The 19,445-nt window shown below is 40.0% G+C and overlaps 1 protein-coding gene across 2 annotated transcripts in view; it reads left to right on the top strand.

The window, feature by feature from the left end:
- Positions 1-15,838, top strand: part of TMA16 (translation machinery associated 16 homolog) — a gene marked incomplete at its 3' end in the record, with an annotated part of 44,049 nt that extends 28,211 nt beyond the window's left edge. Inside the window, exons 3-7 of one of the 2 annotated variants that reach the window (XM_079723451.1) lie at positions 5,287-5,324; positions 6,544-6,628; positions 7,760-7,908; positions 11,850-11,873; positions 15,702-15,838. In XM_079723451.1, coding sequence (XP_079579577.1) covers positions 5,287-5,324; positions 6,544-6,628; positions 7,760-7,908; positions 11,850-11,873; positions 15,702-15,796 — 391 coding nt within the window. Of the gene's footprint in view, positions 1-5,286; positions 5,325-6,543; positions 6,629-7,759; positions 7,909-11,849; positions 11,893-13,390; positions 13,572-15,701 lie in introns of those variants that run through there. The other variant, XM_079723450.1, reaches the window with a different exon arrangement.
- Between the last annotated feature and the right edge of the window lie 3,607 nt (positions 15,839-19,445).

Genomic DNA, 19,445 nt, shown 5'->3' with positions numbered 1-19,445 from the left:
TAACTTTTTGACATGATATACTACTTACATGATTTTGCTATCACCTATATCAGTATTTCACAAACTTTGGTATACATGAGATGCACCTGTAAGGTGTATTAAAATAGTTTTTTGGGCCTCATTCCTAGAGGTTTCCATTCAGAAGGTCTGGGACAGGGCCAGGATGTTGCATTTCTGACAAGTTTCCAGTAATATTGATGCTGTTGCTGCTGGTTTAGGCACTGATGTATAGTATTCTTTAATTATGTTCTTTAAAAATAATTTTTCCTCAAATATTGTTTTTAAAGGAGACATTTTATCTCTGTTAAAACCAAGTAGATACTATTGTCTTCCCTGAGTGGTTTGAGCTTGAGGCTTGTTTGCTTATTTTTGGAGGAAAGATTTGGCAAAGGTTGAAAGACTTGTAAAATGAACTAACATTAAACTAAGTTTTCTCCTTAATGTAATCGGAAAGGGTGCAACGAAAATGACGGGAAAAGTAACTTGCTTACCATTTGGTTAAAGATTATTTAATTCTGTGTATATGAACTACCTAAAATTATCTTACATAGTACTAGTGGTATACGTGCAGTATTTTAGGAAGTAACGCTTTAGAATATGATTAAGTACTTCAGTTCATTGTAAATACTTGTGATGTTTGTATGTTGTTAGTTATATTCAGGATCTTATGCACTGATTTAATGTTGATTTACAGTCAGCATTACAGAAAAATTACCTAAGGGTAAAGCAGAACAACATGCTAATCTCATATATAAAACTTGTCCTAAAGAAGTTCTGTTGTTGGCCAAGGTTCTATCTTAATAGTACAGAGTTGAAAAATATTTAATTTTTTGTGCTTGGGTGATGTTCTAAACAGACTGAGCTTTCTCTTTTTTTCTTAATTTATTTTAAAGAAGTCATCAATGTAGCAGTCATGGCCCCAGAAGCAAACAGATGTACAGTTTTAATAGTATCTAACATTTTATGAACAGCCACACTTGTCAGAGGAGCAGCATCAGTGACCATGCGTCCTGTTCAGTTAGGTGGGAGCGTGGTCACAAACAGCATCTTGGAATGCTGCTCATCTCCCTGCCTTAGGGCAGTACTTCCAGCAAGACACAAATGGTGAATTGCATATTTCCAAAAGATGGTTGGTGACAAGGTACTCAGACTGTAGTGGCAGCTGTAAGCAAGATGATAGAAGAGGTACCAGCAGGACTTGCCTTGAACGTCAGGTGCCTGTGACTTCTTAGAAAGAAATAGCAGTTAGCAGCTACTGCTTTACTCAGCAGCTTGAAACAAAAACAGTTTCTTTGTCAGGAATCCCAGAGCCACTTAACTGGGTGCTTCGGGCTCAGGGTCTCTCGCAAGGTTACAGTCAGGGTGTTGGCTGGGGCCGCATCATCGCAGAGCTTGATAGGGAGAGGTTTTGCTTCCAGGCTATTTACATGGTGGTCGACAGACCTGTTGTGGCAGCTGTTGGCTGGAGACATCAGTTCCTCACTACGTGAGCTACTCACCACATGGCAGCATGTGTCCTCCAGAGCAAAGGCTCTGAGATAGAGCGAGAGGAGGTGACAGTTCCAGCCAGATGCCTGCAGGGTCCTTCATGACAGCCGCCACCAACGGCCTTCAGTGCTGGGGAAGGAGGCGAAGGAAATGGTGGGGCATTGGTGTCATAGGGTCTGGATCGGAAGGAGCCCCGAGCCGGGGAGGTGAGCCGCCCTTGACCCAGCCCGCGTCCCCAGGGCTGACCCCCAGCTCAGGCTCTGGGGCCTGCTGCCAGTTCTCCGCCTTCCCCGCCCCATGGGCCCCCGCTGGGCTGGGAGCCCCTTTGCCCCTCTCTACAGCTCTCTTCAAGAAGGGCCCTTTGTCCTTCTCCACCCCGGGCCCCTTTCTCGCCGTGCTTTGAAGACTGTGCTGGTTAGAAGAGGCCCGGGTGGGAGGCGGTCCGCAGGGTCTTCCAAGCGCCTGTACCCCCACCACCCGACACACACAGCTTCCCAGTGAGCGGCTGTGGAGGAAAGAGGTGGGGCCGCCCCAGTTCTTACTCCTGCAGCATCAGCTCTGCCTCCTGCAGAAGCGGGGGTTAGCCTTGCCCGGCCTTCAGGAACTTTGGTGGGGAAAAGAGCTTTCAAGAGAGGAGGGTGGTTTTAGAGAGGGGTGATAGTGAACCCTGGGAGGGTGGGAGGGAAGAGGAGGGGCGGCTGCCTGTCTCCCTCCCCTACCTAACCCCGAATGGAGGGCGGAGCAGTTAGAAGGGAGGGAGTCCGTTGCTGCTCAGCCTCAGAATAAAGGCGCCGTTTACTGGCTCAGTTTTAAAAAAAGAGAAGACAACGTTTGTAACGTCATTTCTAAGTGACATCCATCACTGTTGCACTATTTTATTTGTTAGAAATGAGTCATTAGGTCCAGCCACGCTCAGGGAGGAGAGGGGCGTGAGTATCAAACCAGCAAGAATGGGCAGTGGGGACCATCTTGGGTATCACCCCGTCCTGGTAGTGCCTGCCTGCCAAAGGTACTTGGTGTTGTAAGGAGGAAGGGTAGCCAGGCAGCCGGAGGGTCTGGTCTCTGTTCTTTAACAGAGAATCCAGGGTTCTTTGTGCTACTTCCTAAGATTTATTTTTAGGGAGTGAGAGGGGTGGGGGAGGATCGGGGGAGGATATTGTTAGGGCGCAGAGCTGCTGGATTCATCAGGTAGACTCTTAGAGGTGGAGTCTCATTACCTGAAGATACTGCAGGTGTGAATAGCAACACAGAGTAAGAGTCAAACGTTCTTCATCTTGAGCATTTGAATGCTCTGATTTAGGACTGTATGAAATGCTGCTTTTGTTCCTGTTAATAGAAACTAGTGTGGTTTGAAGACTAGCACATTTCAAGTGGTGCACAGTTTATAGGCAGCAAATAGTTATTCTGTATCATGATTTTAGCTTTATTTTATGACTTCTCAGCGTAGTGACATCTTGTTGCTGTGTACTACTCTCATATTTTGTCCCATTGGGTATGTAGCAAAGAACTCTAGATAGCAAATGAAGATTATTTAATATGGAAAAGTAACAGAAGCTAAGCATAATGGGTAAGAATCTTAGGAAACAGCTGTTTTTGAGAATTAGTCTCAGATTTCTCTTCTTTTCTTCATCCTAGCTCCACCCCACTGTAGTTCAGGCCCCCAGTGCGTTCATTCAGAACTGTAGCAAACTTGACTTCTAACTAGACTCTTCCCTGTGGTATAAACAAGATACGACAAAGTAGACATATTTGAAGTGTACATCGTCTGGGTTTTGGCAATACGTGGTATAACCACTGTGATCAGTGTACGTATAGTGAGTGCGTTTTCATCCTCCCCAAAGCTCTTCCCGGTCAAGTCTCAGCTCTCCGCCTATAGCCTTGGGCACCTGTTGATTTGCTCTTTATTTTGGTAGATGAGATTGGTCTTCCGTAGTGTTTCATGTAAATGGAATCATACTGTATGTAATTTTTGTGCCAGATTTTTTCAATTATAATGTTTGTGAAATTTGTTGTCTTTCTCTTTTATTACTGAGTAGTGTTCCATTGTATGGATATGCAGTTTTTTAATCCATTTACTTGTTGATGGTCATTTGGATTGTTTATAGTTTTTGGCTCTTTTCAGGGTCTGCAAACTAAGTGGCCATCCACCTGTTTTTATTTTTTTAAAAAGTTTGTTTTATTGGAAAGCAGCTATGCCCATTCCTTTCACGTTGTTTGCAGCTGCTTTGAGGCTACAGTGGCAGAGATGAGTAGTTACGACAGACCAAACACATGGCCCTCAAAGCCTAGTTTGTTATTAGCTGACATTTAAGCAAAGATTATCAACCCTGCTGTTACATTTTGATAAAACTGCCATGAACATTCGTGTATGGGTGTTTCTGTGGACATCAGACATTTTTCTTTCAGTTCTTAGAACTGGAATTGCTGGGTCATACAGAAGATATATGTTTAAGTAAATAAGAAGCTGAGTTTTTAAGAAATTGTTTAAAAGAATGAAGTCGTGGTGGGGATAATGTTTAAGTATATAAAAAATTATCTGCAGTGATGGTACCATTTTATTTTTTCACCAGTGATGTGTCAGAGTTACATTCACTCCATTTCCTCTCAAACATGTTGTATTTTCAGTTTTAAAACAGATTTTAGCCAATCTAGTAGGTGTACAGTAGTATCTCAGTGTGGTTTTAATTTGTATTTCTTTATGACTGATGATATATTTTTATGTACTTTTTGTTCACTTTTATATCTTTGATGAAAAGTCTGTTAAAATCTTTTTCCTTTTGGTTTTGTCTGTTGTTAAGTAGTAAGAACTATTTGTATATTCTTAATGCAGGTATGTTATTTGTTCTGTGAATATTTTCTCCATTCTGTGGCTAAAAAGTTTTTATTAAAAAGGCTTCATTTTAGTTCTCCAGTTTTCTAATTGTTTTAAGTGGGAGGGTAAATCTGGTCTGCTTTGTTAGGGCAGGGACAGTGGATTTATTTTTCTTCATTGCTGTATCCCTAGTGGCTAGCATAAAGTGTTGCAAAAACTAGTATCCAAAGGTCTTTTCTGAATGAATTAGAATTAAGAATAACAAAAATAGAGGAGGCATATATCACCTAGACCAATTTTTTGAGAGTAAATGAGTTCTTTTTCTTTGTTATAATTCTTATCAAATTGATGAAAAGTAAACATTCTTTTGTTCCTGTTGAAGTTTAAAAGCTGATAGTGATGCGTTTTGGTCTTGGTGGCAGCACTCAGTCTTCTAGAAGGTCCTCATTATTCTTTTGTGCACAAGTATTCTGCATATTACAAAATATAATCAAGATTTCTGTTGTGTTCTCAAAACCAGTTTGTTTTATAAGTATCATTTAGTCATTGCAGAGCAGGAAAAAATTTTTAACAACATTTTGTTCCAGTGATTTAAAAGAAGCATGGTATTCAATGTTTCTTCATTAAAAAAAATTAATTTCGGGACTTCCCTGGTGGTCCAGTGGTTAGGACTCTGTGCTCCCAATGCAGGGGGCCTGGGTTTGATCCCTGGTCAGGGAACTAGATCCCACACGCATGCCGCAACTAAGAGTTCGCATGCCACCACTAAGGAGCACACGTGCCGCAGCTAAGGAGCCCGCCTGCTCCAGCTAAGACCCGGTGCAACCAAATAAATAAATTTAAAAAATAATTTAAAAAAATTAATTTCATATGCATAAAAGAATGATCTTTGAATTAAGGTTCTTTGGGTAGTTTTTGTTGTTTTTGACAGATTTTTAAAACTTGCTTTGGAAGTTTTCTAACACATACGCACTTTTTCTCCCAAGACTAAAGAATGAAAAGGCGTTGCGTCTCAACCTTATTGGTAAGTGGATATACTTATTTGAAGTTCTTCTCTATATCTATTTTCTTTTGACTCTCTTAGTAAAATGCTATTTTTATCTAAGTGAATTTTCTCTACCAGACTTGATCAAAACAAAATAAAATCAGTCATTAAACTGAGAACAAATAGTGTTAATAATATCTAGCTCAGTTCTCTAGAAACTGTTTAGTACCTACCTACCTGTTTTTATCCATCCCCCCTTCCTGTCTCTCTCTGTCTTTCTCTCTCAAGTTTAATTCTAGCTCCGTGACCATTAGAATTATGAAGGATTTTGAAAACAACAATTCATATTTAATGATGTGAATATATACATCCTCAGTCTGTATCTCAGTGTCACAGTCTTTTTGTGTGTGTGACAAGTCTGAGATTTCAAAAGAGTGGCTATTAGGCTTTATAACCAAAATGAAAGGTATTTGAACCATTAACTCTAATGCTTTATCAGGCAATAGAAAAGTATTTCTAAACGGTTTATCAGTAATCCTGGGTAGGGCCATTTCTTGATTTGTAATATTGAGAAATCTAATTGAAAGTGACACCCCGATGGTCAGATTTACTCATCTGGATGAGTAAAGGATGAGGTCTGTTAGCTCCGTGATAATAAATGTCAGTCATTCTGCACAGTATCTGGCAGATCTTGCATGCTTAAGATATTTACTAACTTTGAGGCCCTGAACAGGTTACTTAACCTGTCTCTTCCAAATGGAGATAATAATAATAATCCTCATAGGATTGTAAAGGTCTTGACATAGTGCCTGCTGCTTGTTAAATGTTCAGCAGATGTCATCCTCTTCATTAGTCTAATCAGACTCTCATTTTTGTTATTTCGGACAAGTTCTACCCTTTGCTTTATAAATGCTTAGAACTTCATGTTCTGTTAACAGTGTTCGTTCTTTTTTTTAATTTTTTGTATCCTTACTGGATATATATATATATATATATATATATATATATATATATATATATATATACAGAAAAACGTCCCTCCTACCCTTGTCTCTTGCTCAAATTAAAATGTGACGATTTAATTTCTGACAGACTGATTTCGTTAGCTTTGAGCCCACACAAAACTTTATATTTAACTTTGAAATAAATTTTGATACTGTTTTAAACAGTATCAGCATTGATGTTGAAAATTATAATGACTATCTCTGCTTGAATGATGACTTGTGGTGTTAAACTGTTTTGGTACTTGTTGTTATAGGTGAAAAACTGCAGTGGTTTCAAAATCATCTTGATCCCAAAAAAGTAGGATATTCAAAGAGAGATGCTTGTGAATTAATTGAAAGGTAAACACTGGGCATGTTATGAGCAAAGGATCAGTAACAGGAATTCCCCAGCTTGATTCTTCAAGATTCAGAGTTCTATTCGGGATTTATAGATGAGCAAATGAGCTTTGTTATCAAGACTTTGGATTCTTATACAAGCTTAGCCATTTTAGTAGCTTTGTAACCTTTCTGGGCCTCAGAGTGGTAGTTAACCCAGTTTCTTGGCTTCCTGGAGGAATGTCATCTAAACTGACATCTAAAGATAGGGGCTAGCAGATTGAGGTGAGGTAGTTGGAGCCACTAGGCAGAGAGAACAAGATCTGAAAGGCCCAGGGTGAGAGCAGCATATTTAGTGATCTGCCAGACATTTAATAAGACTGAAATAACAGGTTCAAGGAGGGAATTGTGACAGGTAGGATAAACAACCAGCCTATGAAAGATCTCAGATATCAGTGTAAGAGTTTGGACTTTATCCAAGGACCGAGGGAAACATAGTTACAGCAAGCACCTGAGATGGTCACATTTTTAAACTTTAGAAAGGTCACAGTTGGAGGAATGAGGAAAATGGATGAGGGGGCAGGCTTTGGCTGGGAGACTGCTGAGAGGCTGATGAAGCAGTCCAGGCAAGAGGTGATGGTGGGAGCAGTGTGGTGAAGAGAAGTGAAAGAGTGCAGACATTTTAAGGAGGTGGAAGTCCCAGTCTTTAATGTGGCGTAAAAGGGAGAGAAGGGAAGGAGTCAAGGGGGGCACTCGCATCCCTCACTTGGGCAGCTGGATGAATGGTTGTAGCAGGGGATAGAGCGGGTCGGGAGGGGGCGCCTAGGGGCAGCGCGGAGGCAAGTCCAGGGGTGGCGTGCTAAGCCAGATGGAGATGTCCAGGAGGTGGCTGAGTACGTGGATACGGAGTTTGTTTAACAGACACTTTAATGGCAGGCTTTGATGTGGTCACAGGAATTTTGAAAATGGTTCAGTTACCACGAGAAGGTCTGAGGTCTGAGAACATAAGGGACTCAGAGGAATATAAAAACTTAAGGGGCAGGCGAAGGCTGGGGATTATGGTGTTTTTTGTGTGTGGGGGGGGCTTATGTTTTAAATGAACTAATATAAGCCAAACAGAGACTCTGTAAGTCAGATCATTTTCTTGTTTTTCAGGTATTTAAATCGGTTCAGCAGTGAGCTGGAGCAGATTGAGTTACACAACAGCATCAAGGCCAGGCAGGGCCGGCGGCACTGCGCCCGAGAGGCGGTCATCAAGCAGACCATGGAGCGTGAGCGGCAGCAGTACGGGGGCTACGGCCTTGGTAGGAGCGGGAGGGCAGCGGTACGGGGGCCTTGGTGTGTTCTCAGGGTACCTCCCTTCTTTGTAGTCGGATTTGCCTTTACTTATTCTATTTATTTAGTTTAGTTTGATTTTCTTCCTTTGATTTCCTTTCCTTTTGAGTGTTTGGAATAATTTTTGAATTCATTCTTTTTTTTCCTCCTACATTCCCCAAACTGTCAGTGTTGACAGTGACTTATCTTTCTACTGTGACAGTAAGGTTTTCCTCTCCCTTCCGGTGTATACTTGATTTGCTTTGTTCTAGAGTTATTACTTGCCCATCTCCAACCACATCGTCGTTTCTTTAGAGTAAGTACTGTGTCCTCTTGTCTTTGTAAGTCTTGTAGTAAAGAGCTATACTTGTTGCAGCGTTTCTTGAGAAATTATAGAAATCAAATTTTCTTTCTTAGCACTAGCATTTCTTACAGTTCCTGAAGACAAGTATGTTGTGGGCTTAACAACACTGTCTGACGAAAGGCGCTTAGGAGGAGAGGAGAGGGCACTTGTAAGGGCTTGCAACGCCCGAAGTCAGGTGATGACCCAAGGGCTACATGGCCTGCAAATGGTGTTTGATTGGCTTATTAATTGTCAGCATAAAAAAATCTGCTGGTTTCACATGAAAAACGTAGATTTCTGGCTTCTCGTGAAACATGCGATGGTCTGGCAGCGTCGTCTGCTAGAGCAAAGTAGCAACTGTCCCTTTTAGACTTGACCATTCAGTGGTCCCACACCTTCCTTCATTCACATTGCCTGCCTGGTCCCTGTCGGCATTCCTGTGTGGATTTGCTTGGGAAAGTATAGTAAATGAAATGCTTAAAGCAACATTAGGTTTTTAAATTTTAATAATAACAATAGGGCCCTGAAGCAGATACCCTGTGGGTAACTGTTGTATTGGTCCCAGCCTGTGCATAGCGATGCTGTGCGCCGGGAAGGTCAGGGGTGGCCTCCGCAGGCGTTCTCCCCACTGGAGCCAGTGTTGTGGCTGGACCCCACCCTCGTGGTTCTTACTGTGATTGCAGGGTGCACCTCAGCAAAAACCGGCAGGGAGCTTTGAAAAAAACAAGATTTAGTGCTTAAATTAGATTTAGTCCTGGACGGTACAGGACATACCTGAGGACCACACAGCGAGGTCTCCAGTAGAGAAAGAGGGAGGGAACAGGGACCTGGGGCCCTGCCTTTGTTAGGGTCATAGGCGGGATGCCTGGGGTTTCACGGGTTCACTCTTCATAAAGGCACCAGAAGGGGGAACGGGGTCACTCAGGTGGTCAGTTATCCACGTTCCCTGGGGCTTTCTAATAGGGGAACTTCGTGGGTGAGGAGCCTGGTCCCTCACCTAGTTGTTTTGCTGGAGCTGCGTCAGTCTGGCCGTAGGTAGATCCGTAGAGTTGGATGTCTTTGCAGCGTATACCTCGACAGTCAGAAGGTTAGCATCAGGCACTTAACCTTCAGCGACACTGTGAGCCCTGAGTAGATGGCAGTTCCTCTACATCATTCCTAAGCAGTGACTTTCTTCACTGAAAAAACAACAGAATAACTTCAGAACTAGATAGATCTGGACTTAAACCCTTACAGCTTACTATATAACAGGGCAAGTTTCTTCCCACCGACTCCCTGGCCTTGTTACCTTCCATTTAAAAATAGTGGTAAATAGTGCACCTCCTTCCCAGGTTGTTGAAAAGTCAAGTGAGGGGCTTCCCTGGTGGCGCAGTGATTTAGAGTCTGCCTGCCGATGCAGGAGACAAGGGTTTGTGCCCCGGTCCGGGAAGATCCCACATGCCGCGGAGCGGCTGGGCCCTTGAGCCATGGCCGCTGGGCCTGCGCGTCTGGAGCCTGTGCTCCACAATGGGAGAGGCCACGACAGTGAGAGGCCCGTGTACAGCAAAAAAAAAAAAAGTGAGATTTCACGTATCAAGTGCCTGACACAGAACCTACTGTAGGAGGTTGAGGGAGAGCTTCGGCCACTGTGTCCTTTTCACCTCAATTTGTCTATGCTTGTAATCTCCATTTCTTCATTTTTCCATTTTTACTGGAACCCCTTAATTAGGCTTTTGTAGCCACCACTCAACTAAAAGCCCTTGTCAGCAATGACCTTTAAGTTGCTATGACACATAGTGCCTGTACTGGGCACTCATGTAGTCAGCTTTTCTGCAGTGTTTGATACAGATGATCCCTTCATTTCTTGTCACACTTTTTATTTGGGGTAGAAGCCCCTGACCTTCCCTGGTTTTCCTCCAAGTTAACTGGCCATGACTTCAGTGTCCTGAGTTGAATCCCTCATAGCCTCACAAACTAAATATTGACCCAGGTCCCTGTCCTTGGGCCTCTTCTCTTTTCTGTTTACACGAATTCCTGAGTTGATGTCATTCAGTCCTGTGGTTTTAAATACCATTTAAATGCTCATAACTTCCAAATTTATATTCTCAATACTTGTCGCTAGAACTCCAGATTTGCATTATCAAACTTGGGTTTCTCAGAGTATCTACTTGAATGTGTTACATGCATCTCCAACTTATGTCCCAAAGCAGAGTCCAGCTTTTCTCCTAAAACTCGCTTCTCCTGCAAGCTCCGTGTGTCCGTCAGTGACATCACTACTTGCCCCGTCGCTCATGTCAGAAACCCTGCCGACTGTTTCGCATTCTACATCCAGCTCATCAGCAGGATATACTTAAGAGTCTAATGGCTTGCACTGCTGCCCCCAGCACCTCTAGCTCGAGCCACCACCATCTCAGCTCTGCCATCATGACAGCCTCCCAGGTGCTCTCTCTGCTTAGTCTGTTCAGCCTGCAGCCGCCAGGTTAATCAACAGTAATTGACGGCACACTCCAGGTCAGATATCTGGTGGTGGAGCCAGTGCTAAAACTCAGACCTCGTCTTCCAGTTATGCCACAGTCCTTATTCCAGATGCATGGAATGTGTCTGGTGAAAAAAACTTTGTCGACTCTGTCAAGTTTACAAGCATCTAGAAACATGTGGGCAGATTGTCACCAAATGCTGTGTTGATAAGGTTCAGAGAAGACGAGATAACTGACATCTCTCCCTCTTGCTCCTGGTGGTATAACTGTTCCTGACTCATTTTATTAGAATTTCTTTAAAAAAAAAAATTGTGCTTAATTTATACCTTTTAAACACCTGACGCCTCATACTCATGCTCTTATTTTCTGAAGCTATTGTAAAAGTCAGCATACAGTCATGTCAAACCTTTTTATCTTTTTCATTAATTGATACTGGATTTTATTTAATATTTTACCCATTGGCCAGAATTTTTGCAGCAGTGTTCCATTTTTTGTTAAACATGCCTCTTGTGTTCCATCAACAAGGATGATCCATGCATATAGGTTTATGATCCTCTTTCTAATCATGATAAGGAACTGTCATACACCTAGTTTTCATTTAAAATGGGTTTAAATTTTATTGAACTTTATTGAACATCTATTATAGTTTATTTAAAAATTTTTTACATTTTTAATAGTATTTTTTAATATCTAATAATCCTTGCATTCCTCAAACTCTACCTTGCCAAAGCGAACTATATGCTTGAAAAATTGTACCTTTCACCAAGAAAATATGTAAAACAACTGAGCATGTTGTTGTAGGGGACTGATAGTTAGAATTTGCCAGGCACCTTTACTGTTTAAAAGGACAGAGTTTATTTTGTTGATAGGTTTGTTTTATTTTATAGATTCTGTGGTAGAATACATTATTTAATAGTGTTCTTTTTGAATCACCTTCTTATAAAGTAAGTCCTTTATGCTTGCAAAACTTATTTTTCATTATAGCATTATAATCATGCTTTGAAATTTTGTTTTTCTTTGGATGTTCTTGCTGGCTGTCAGTTATTATTGTTTCTGAGATAATAAATGAGGAAACTGTAACTGTTATAATAGAAGACATTGCCTAATAGATATAAATTATTTTCTTTTCCAGAGATTCCAGACATTTTAAATGCAGGTAATCTGAAAACTTTTAGGTGAGTCTGTCTCTTTTGTTCTTTGAAGCTGCAAGTAAAATACATAAGAGATAAACTTTCTTCCCTTTCGAGTCTAGACGTTAGAGCTAAAAGAAAATTAGGGGGTTCTTTTTAACCTTTCCTCTTTCATCAGTTGAAGTAAGAATTTTCCTAAGTTTAGCATTTGTTAGAGATGCCTGATGTACACTGAAATGATAATGACCTGGTGCTTTTGTTTCTCAAAATACTTAAAAATTCTTTAATATAGTACTTAAAGAACATGACATCCTTGTTCCTCCCTGGTTCTTATTTTTTAAAAAGATAAATTGTCAGCAGCAGACTTGTTGGCTGAGTCCTGTCCCCATACTGTTCGCAGCACCCCCTTCTGGAGAAGGGGGCTAGTGGGAAGTGGTATGGGGGAATGGTTAAATCATAAAGAACCATTTGCCCCAGTGGTTTCTCTCATAGTGCTGTGTGACCGAGAGACCAGTGAGTAGGATTTCCTGTTTCCAGTTTTCAAACATGGGTTCTTTGTCTTTAGAACATAATTTTTATTAATCATTTTGATATTAGCTAGACCATGTTGATCAGTCTGAAATTTTAATTAGATACCTTTAAGTCCATATTATTTGAAACCCTTAAGCTTATTTTATATTTTTATACTTCTGAACTCATAGAAAATATTTAATATTCATAAAATATTCGCTCTAATAGAATTTATTGATCGTATTTAAGAAGTGGTTCACTTTCTAGCCTATGTACATGTATTTATAAGTACATGGAGCTTAAGATTATACATTAATTTTTTTTGCTTGTAATGTTAAGTAATCAGATATATAAATGTTCTCTTTATTCCTAAAACAATGTATGTTCTGCCTCCCCCAAAGAAAGCCAGAAATGAGAAGAAATTAGCCTAGACTGTTAGTATCAGAGTTCAGTTCTCAGAAGAATCTTCACATTGCTCGTAAAGTAATTGAACATAGTGTTGTCACAGAAAAGCTGGGGTTGAAGAACTAAAAGTTTTCTATTATAACCAAAAAAATTGTTTGATTACTGAAACAATTGTGATTTACCATTGTGTGTGAAAAGAAAAACCTTTTCTGACTGCATTTTGGAGATTTTCCAGGTTAATGTAGTTCCTACTTCTGAAATTCTTAATACCATATATGTCCTAATAGAGGGAAATGTTGGGGTTAGGAAGAATAAAAGAATGGAACGGAGTTTCCTTGTAACTTCTGCCTAATATTTTCCTGCATTGCTTTGGAAATTTTGAATATGTGGAATTCTCTGTGCAGTTAACCGCTACTGTAGATTAATGAGAAAGTGCAGTAAGTATGGAAAAAGCATACCTCAGTTCTTGGGACATTATTTTTTTTCTAGTGCATTTATATTATTTCCTTCTAGAGCATTTGAATCTGCTGTAAGTTTGTAAACTTTCTAATGCTTAGTTTTGAATACTGACTTTATTACTTCCCTACCTCACCCCTCACCAACTCTCTGCATTCTCTCTTTTGTTTAGGGAATGGGATTTTGATCTGAAGAAATTGCCAAACATTAAAATGAGAAAAATCTGTGCTAATGATGCAGTGCCTAAGAAGTGTAAGAAGAAAACTGTGACAGCTGTAGACACAGATTTAGGAGAATTGGAACTGAAAGATGAATCAAGTGACACAGATGAGGAAATGACTGCAGTGGCCTAATTGTCTTTACTTGAGTTGAAAATAAGTAATTTGAGAACTTCAAGTTACACTTGAATTGATTATGGTAAATAATTGTCTCTACACAACAATTTGCTGTTTAGCTTATTCTCTTATATGATGAGAATCCCATTTTCAGTTTCAAAAACAGTGTTACGATTTTAACTTAAAAATGAATGTTGCTTTATGTTTACGTTAAGTTGTTAGACTAGGTAGAAATGCTCTGCAAAATCCATTTAATCTGAATTTCTGGGGCTGGGAGAGCAATATGAACGAGGACAAAAAATGTTGTAATTTTTCCCCTAATGTTTACTTAGAATCACCTAATCTCACATTTTGGGGCACGGGCAGCAGCTGTTTGCTAGAAGGTTACTGTGGTACTTCTTGAGCAGTGACAATGGCAAAATTGCCTTTTAGTAATGTTTTATTCTTCTTCCTCTTACACGTTAAAACTATTTTCTTTCCTTTTAAAATAGGGAAAATGTGATACGGAATTTATATACATTTATGGATTGCACATTGCTGTTATTTATTAACTTTGAGCCAGAGTTAGTTAAATGGTTTAAAAAAAACAGTAACTATTCTTGTTTTGTTGATCTCCTGCATTTAACCTGTTATCTTGATAAAGGGGATGAATGATTTCAGGTTAGCTCTTTTGGTTTGTATATTATTTTTTGCTTTCTCATTGTGAAAAGTGATAGGTTTTATTTGTGGAAACAACTAAAGATTCTAGTTATTTCAATTATCTTATTTTTTCTTCTAAGAGATAGGTTAACCTGACATATAACAGTATTTCTAGTATCATGAAAAACATGGATGTGGTTGAATGTTCTTCACAGAAATTGTTAAATGCAGGTATCTTCTAGTCTGTTTTCTAAAGAATGCAATGCAAGAGTATTTGAGTATTTTCAAGGAAAAAAAATGCTGTATGACGTAACTAGGTATCAACTAAGTCTTGTTAACAGTTTTTTTACTTAAGAAAATTAAAAGTAAAACATTTCTATGATTTTTACTTCTGAAGGTTCTAATTATTTAATGTTTAATGATTTAACTGATGCTGCCCTGCTTTGGTTTTAAGTAATCTGTGCAAAAGTATGGTTTTATGGTTATATAATAAGTTCCTATCTCTTTAGTCATTGGCAAATTTCCTTCTCCTTTTTTGGGGGGAGGGGATTCATTTTTAGTTTCAAAATGGCCATAAAAACTGAGTCATAAATTACAGTAAAGAGAATAAAAACCGTTTTTTCTGGTCTGATATTTAAAAAACATTACTGTTAGGTAAATAACTTGTGAAAATGGCAGATCATTCTCCCCCTCAAACATTTGTCCCTGGTTTTCCTTGTGCTTTCAAAGCAAAAAGTATAACAAGCTATACTGCTTGGAACCAGAACAGATAAATATTTGTTGCATGAATGAATTTAGGACGGTAATTGTCCTGTGACTCCTGGCTGGACCACAGTAGCCTAAGGGATCATTTGTCTTCAGAGTAGTGCTCTCAAACAGCCCTTTAGCCACTGTGTATAGAACATGTTCTTTCTGCAGTGACACTTACCCGGCCCCTTTTCAGTGAGTGTTACACCTTTGTAAGGTAGCTTCTTCAGTCCATGGCCATGGAACAGAGTAAGAGTAACACTTTGTTGGCACTTCTGTGTAAACTAGTGGCTGGCAAATAGTAAAATGGAATGGCAGATAGTGTTGTAAGTATTTTAGATGTTGTAGGCCAAATGCAGTTTCTGTTGTATATCCTTTTGTGTATGTGTGTGTGTTTTACCACCCTTTAAAAATATAAAACCCATTGTGGCCATACCCAAATAGGCTGCAGGCTGGATTTGGCCTGCTTGCCACAGTTTGCCAACCCCTGGTCTACATCAGCAAGCTGAATTCCATGGACTTGGGCTAATGATACGTTTCTAAGCTCAGATCCGGTCACTGGTATCTGCAGTCTCTGTTCCTGATATCTGGCCACTTCTTGCCTTGCAGACAGATCTCTCTTTGGGACTCTGTTCACCTCAAATAGCCTTTTCTACTCTTGTAATGCTTATGCTTCAGGGCAGGAGGTTGAATAGGTGTCCTCTTTGGTATGTTTATTTGATGGGGTATAATTTTATTTCTGACCACTTTTATTTTTTAAAGAAGTTTTAGGTTCACATCAAAGTCAAGAGGCAGGTAAAGAGATCTCCCATGTACCGCCTTGCCCCTGCATAGCGTCCCCGCCAGCCTGCCCCTGACTGACGTCCCCCGCCAGATGGTACCTTTGTTACAGCTGATGAACCTGCATTGACATCCAGCACATTTGGAATGAAATTCACATGCTGTTCCATGGCCAGAGAGGCCTGAGATGTTCTGATTCCTGACGGCCTCTCCAACCTCAGCTTGTTTCCACGTGCCCTTGGCTGGCTTCATTTCAGACTCACTGGCCTTCTGTCCTTTCCTAGGGTAGGACGGTACTCTGCTGGCACCCTGATGACTTTGTGTGTGTCCACCGAGGCCAGGCTTGGTCGCAGCTAACCTGAGCCTTAGAAGAATGCTGTTTGGTCTTCTTGGAAGAGGAGGACATAGGATGCTTGTGAGGAAGTACCCCAGGGCACTCCACGTTTGCCTCCCTGTCTTCTGGGGAGGAAAAGTGAGACAGGTTGTCATTGCCTCCCAGGTTCTGATGAAGTATGAGACTTCCCTGCCTCAGTCTCGGTCGTAGTTGCAGGCTGCAAAATTGCTTAGCTACATCATGGAATTGGCTTCTCAGCAATGGGCGTCCTGTCCCAGATATTGTGTTATCCCCTCCTCTGGCCCCTTTTATTTCTGTGCCTTCCCTTGGGATGAGCCTCATGGGGAGCTGGCACCTCTGTTCATCTTTCTTTCACCATTTCTGTAAGTAATGAACTTACTCTAACAAGGGCTTGTTTCCTTACTGGCTGAATCTTGCTGGGCATTTTTTGTTCGGGACTTTGCTGCCTGCCTTGCCATTTCCCTGAATTAAAGCATCCACCCGACCCTTGCTGCCCTTGGTACCCGTCACAGCTCCCAGTTTTAGATCACTAGCTGAACACACAGTGACAATGATCTGTGATCTAGGTGTGTTGTAATTTGGGAGGTGTGAGAAGACTATACATGTGGGTATCCAGTTTGGGCAGAAGAATGAGCTCATACAATTAGTCTAATAAGCCGGCAGGCACCCTGGCCAGGCAGTCTGTTGACTCACTGGATTCAGGCTTAGAAGTTGGGGCTTTGGAGGGGGACGTTTTCTTCACTAATCACCAAACCTCCTCTTAGGTTAGAAATAGATTCCAAAGTCTTTCTCTTAGTATTTATTATCTCTGGGTAGAAAAATGCTGTTATATTTTTTTGTATATCCAAGCCTTATTCATGAGAAAATACTTTCTCTAGATTACATAGTGATTTTTCTTAAAGTTTTTTTTTCTTCTTCTTTAAAACAGGGTTTGAAAGTCTGTATAGATTATTTGCGTTGGTTTTCCCTTGTTAATGTGCCTGTTTAATCCTTCCTAAAATGTCATGGGTTAATCAACCTATGTTGGCCTTAAAATATGTTCAGACCCTGCTTAAAAACCCAGACCATTATAAAATCTTAAGAACTCGGGCTTCCCTGGTGGCACAGTGGTTAGGAATCCGCCTGCCAATGCAGGGGACACGGGTTGGATCCCTGGCCCGGGAGGATTCCACATGCCACAGAGCAGCTAAGCCCATGAGCTACAACTACTGAAGCCCGCGTACCTGGAGCCCATGCTCTGCAACAAGAGAAGCCACCGCAATGAGAAGCCCACGCACCACAACGAAGAGTAGCCCCTGCTCACCGCAACTAGAAAAAGCCCGCATACAGCAACGAAGACCCAGCACAGCCAAAAATAAAACAAACAAATTTATATACATATAAAAAATAGTAAGAACTCAAGGCTGTTTGAATGTTGCAGATACAAATCTGCAGAAATCCAGGTAAGTTAGGCAAAAAATATAGAAACCACAACAAAGGTTTGGATCACTTGTTTAATATACAAAGTCTGTTTCACAGGTAATTATTTTCTTTTCCTTAATTTGTCTTAGTACACATTATTCACAAAACAGTAAATTGTTAATGCAAGAGAATTAGGTAAAACCGAAAAAAGTACAAATGCTCAATCCCCAAAATTGCACACAGTTATAATTTTTCCTTGTTTGTTTTAATGCAGTTTCAAATGGGCTTTCTTCAGATGTGGAGGAAACACTGCAGCCCAAAATAACAGTACTTCCTTTCAACTGTATTGACAGGTAAAATAGCACCTTTGGGCTGACTTAAGGAAAGAAAACTAATTTTCATCTTTCTTAATTAAAGTGTAAGTCCTACACAATTATCGTATGACAACTACAATAATGATAAGTTTTAAGAGCTCTACTTTGTTCCAAAATATTCATTGGCATGGCAAGGAAAGGTAAATTGTGTCAGGCAGATGCAAAAATCTTCCTCCCCACCTCACCTCCATGACCATTAGAGTATCTTAGTGATGTCATTGCTCTAATGAGCTAGTTTTCCAGCCCAAATAAGTAGATGTTTTAGGGGACCTTTTGCAAAACAAGATAAGTGTGACTATGTGGCCATCTCTTTGGAACTATAATCACATGTAACAGCAGCTCAGAGTGAGAATAGATGTTTTAGGGACCTTTTGCAAAACAAGATAAATGTAACTGTGGCCATCTCTGGGACTATAATCACATGTAACAACCCCGGAGTGAGATTTAATCCTAGGGCATTTTGAAAGACTCCAGAGTATATACCTGTCTTCCTTTTATTTCTCCATTGCTTTATATCCCAAGTCGATGGGAACATTTTGTTTTGTTTGTTTACATTTTGTTTGTACTTAAGTTTGATTGCCCTTTGGACTTCACTTTAAAAAAAATACTGATTTCATTTCTTTACAATTTAATCTTTGATCTTACACAATTAGAGTGACAGTTCTTTAAAAAATCAACAGCATAAATGTATGTTTTCTGGTATTGATAATACCACAGATTCATGATGATAAAAAGCCAAGGTTTTAGCAGAACTATAAGTTTATTCTTCAATTTCAGTTCTTTGTTTCAATTCCATTTTATTTCTTACATAAGCAGGTGAGCATGCTTCAAAAAATTGCCATTCCGGAGAGCAGTTTTTCTTTTTGAAGGGTATATCCAGTCCACAGAAGTGTTGTCACAAAGCCAAACCCGGTCATCAAAAGGACAAATGTACCATTGCCACACAGAACATAAAATAATCAACATTCGGTTTTAAATGCACATAGTTACTTCAGATTGTTTGAACTACCAACAGCCATTACGGGAAAACTTTTAAAGATTTAAATTCAGGAGTTCAGTGTTTAAAAAATAGCAGAATAATGTTGACTTTTAATGTGTTAGGGAGCTATATTATTTTCTCATTTCAGGAAAGTCAAAGCCTATTCAAGTTCATTTTGAGAATTTATGTATGGTTTTAAAACACCATGTCATTTTTTATCATTAATACAGTAATGCTTATCTTTTCATTCTAGAATTTCTTAGTGTTCATTATGCCCCTTGATAAATTATTATTTATTAAGCCAGTCGTCTTCCACTGTGAAATTATGCACTTACCTATATTGCTAAAGTTTGGACAGAATTTAAATGGTATTTATGGTATAATTCAGGTAAATAATCCTTTTCCTTACAGAGCAAACAAAAGAGAAATCAACATTTCTTTGTTTGCTGGTGGCTAGGTTTTGTTCCCTCAGGAATATTTGTAAACAACTGTTGCCATTGCTAAACCTCAGGAGAAATGGATTAATAAAATGCTTAGGAAAATTATCAGAAAAGAATGAATCACGTTTAATCCCTTGGGTGAGGTGCCATGGTTAAATCCCCTAAAGCTTCATTATC

This window comes from Hyperoodon ampullatus, assembly GCF_949752795.1.
Source record: "Hyperoodon ampullatus genome assembly, chromosome: 1".
NCBI lineage: Eukaryota > Metazoa > Chordata > Mammalia > Artiodactyla > Ziphiidae > Hyperoodon > Hyperoodon ampullatus.
This window is presented reverse-complemented; position numbering and strand designations above follow the sequence as displayed.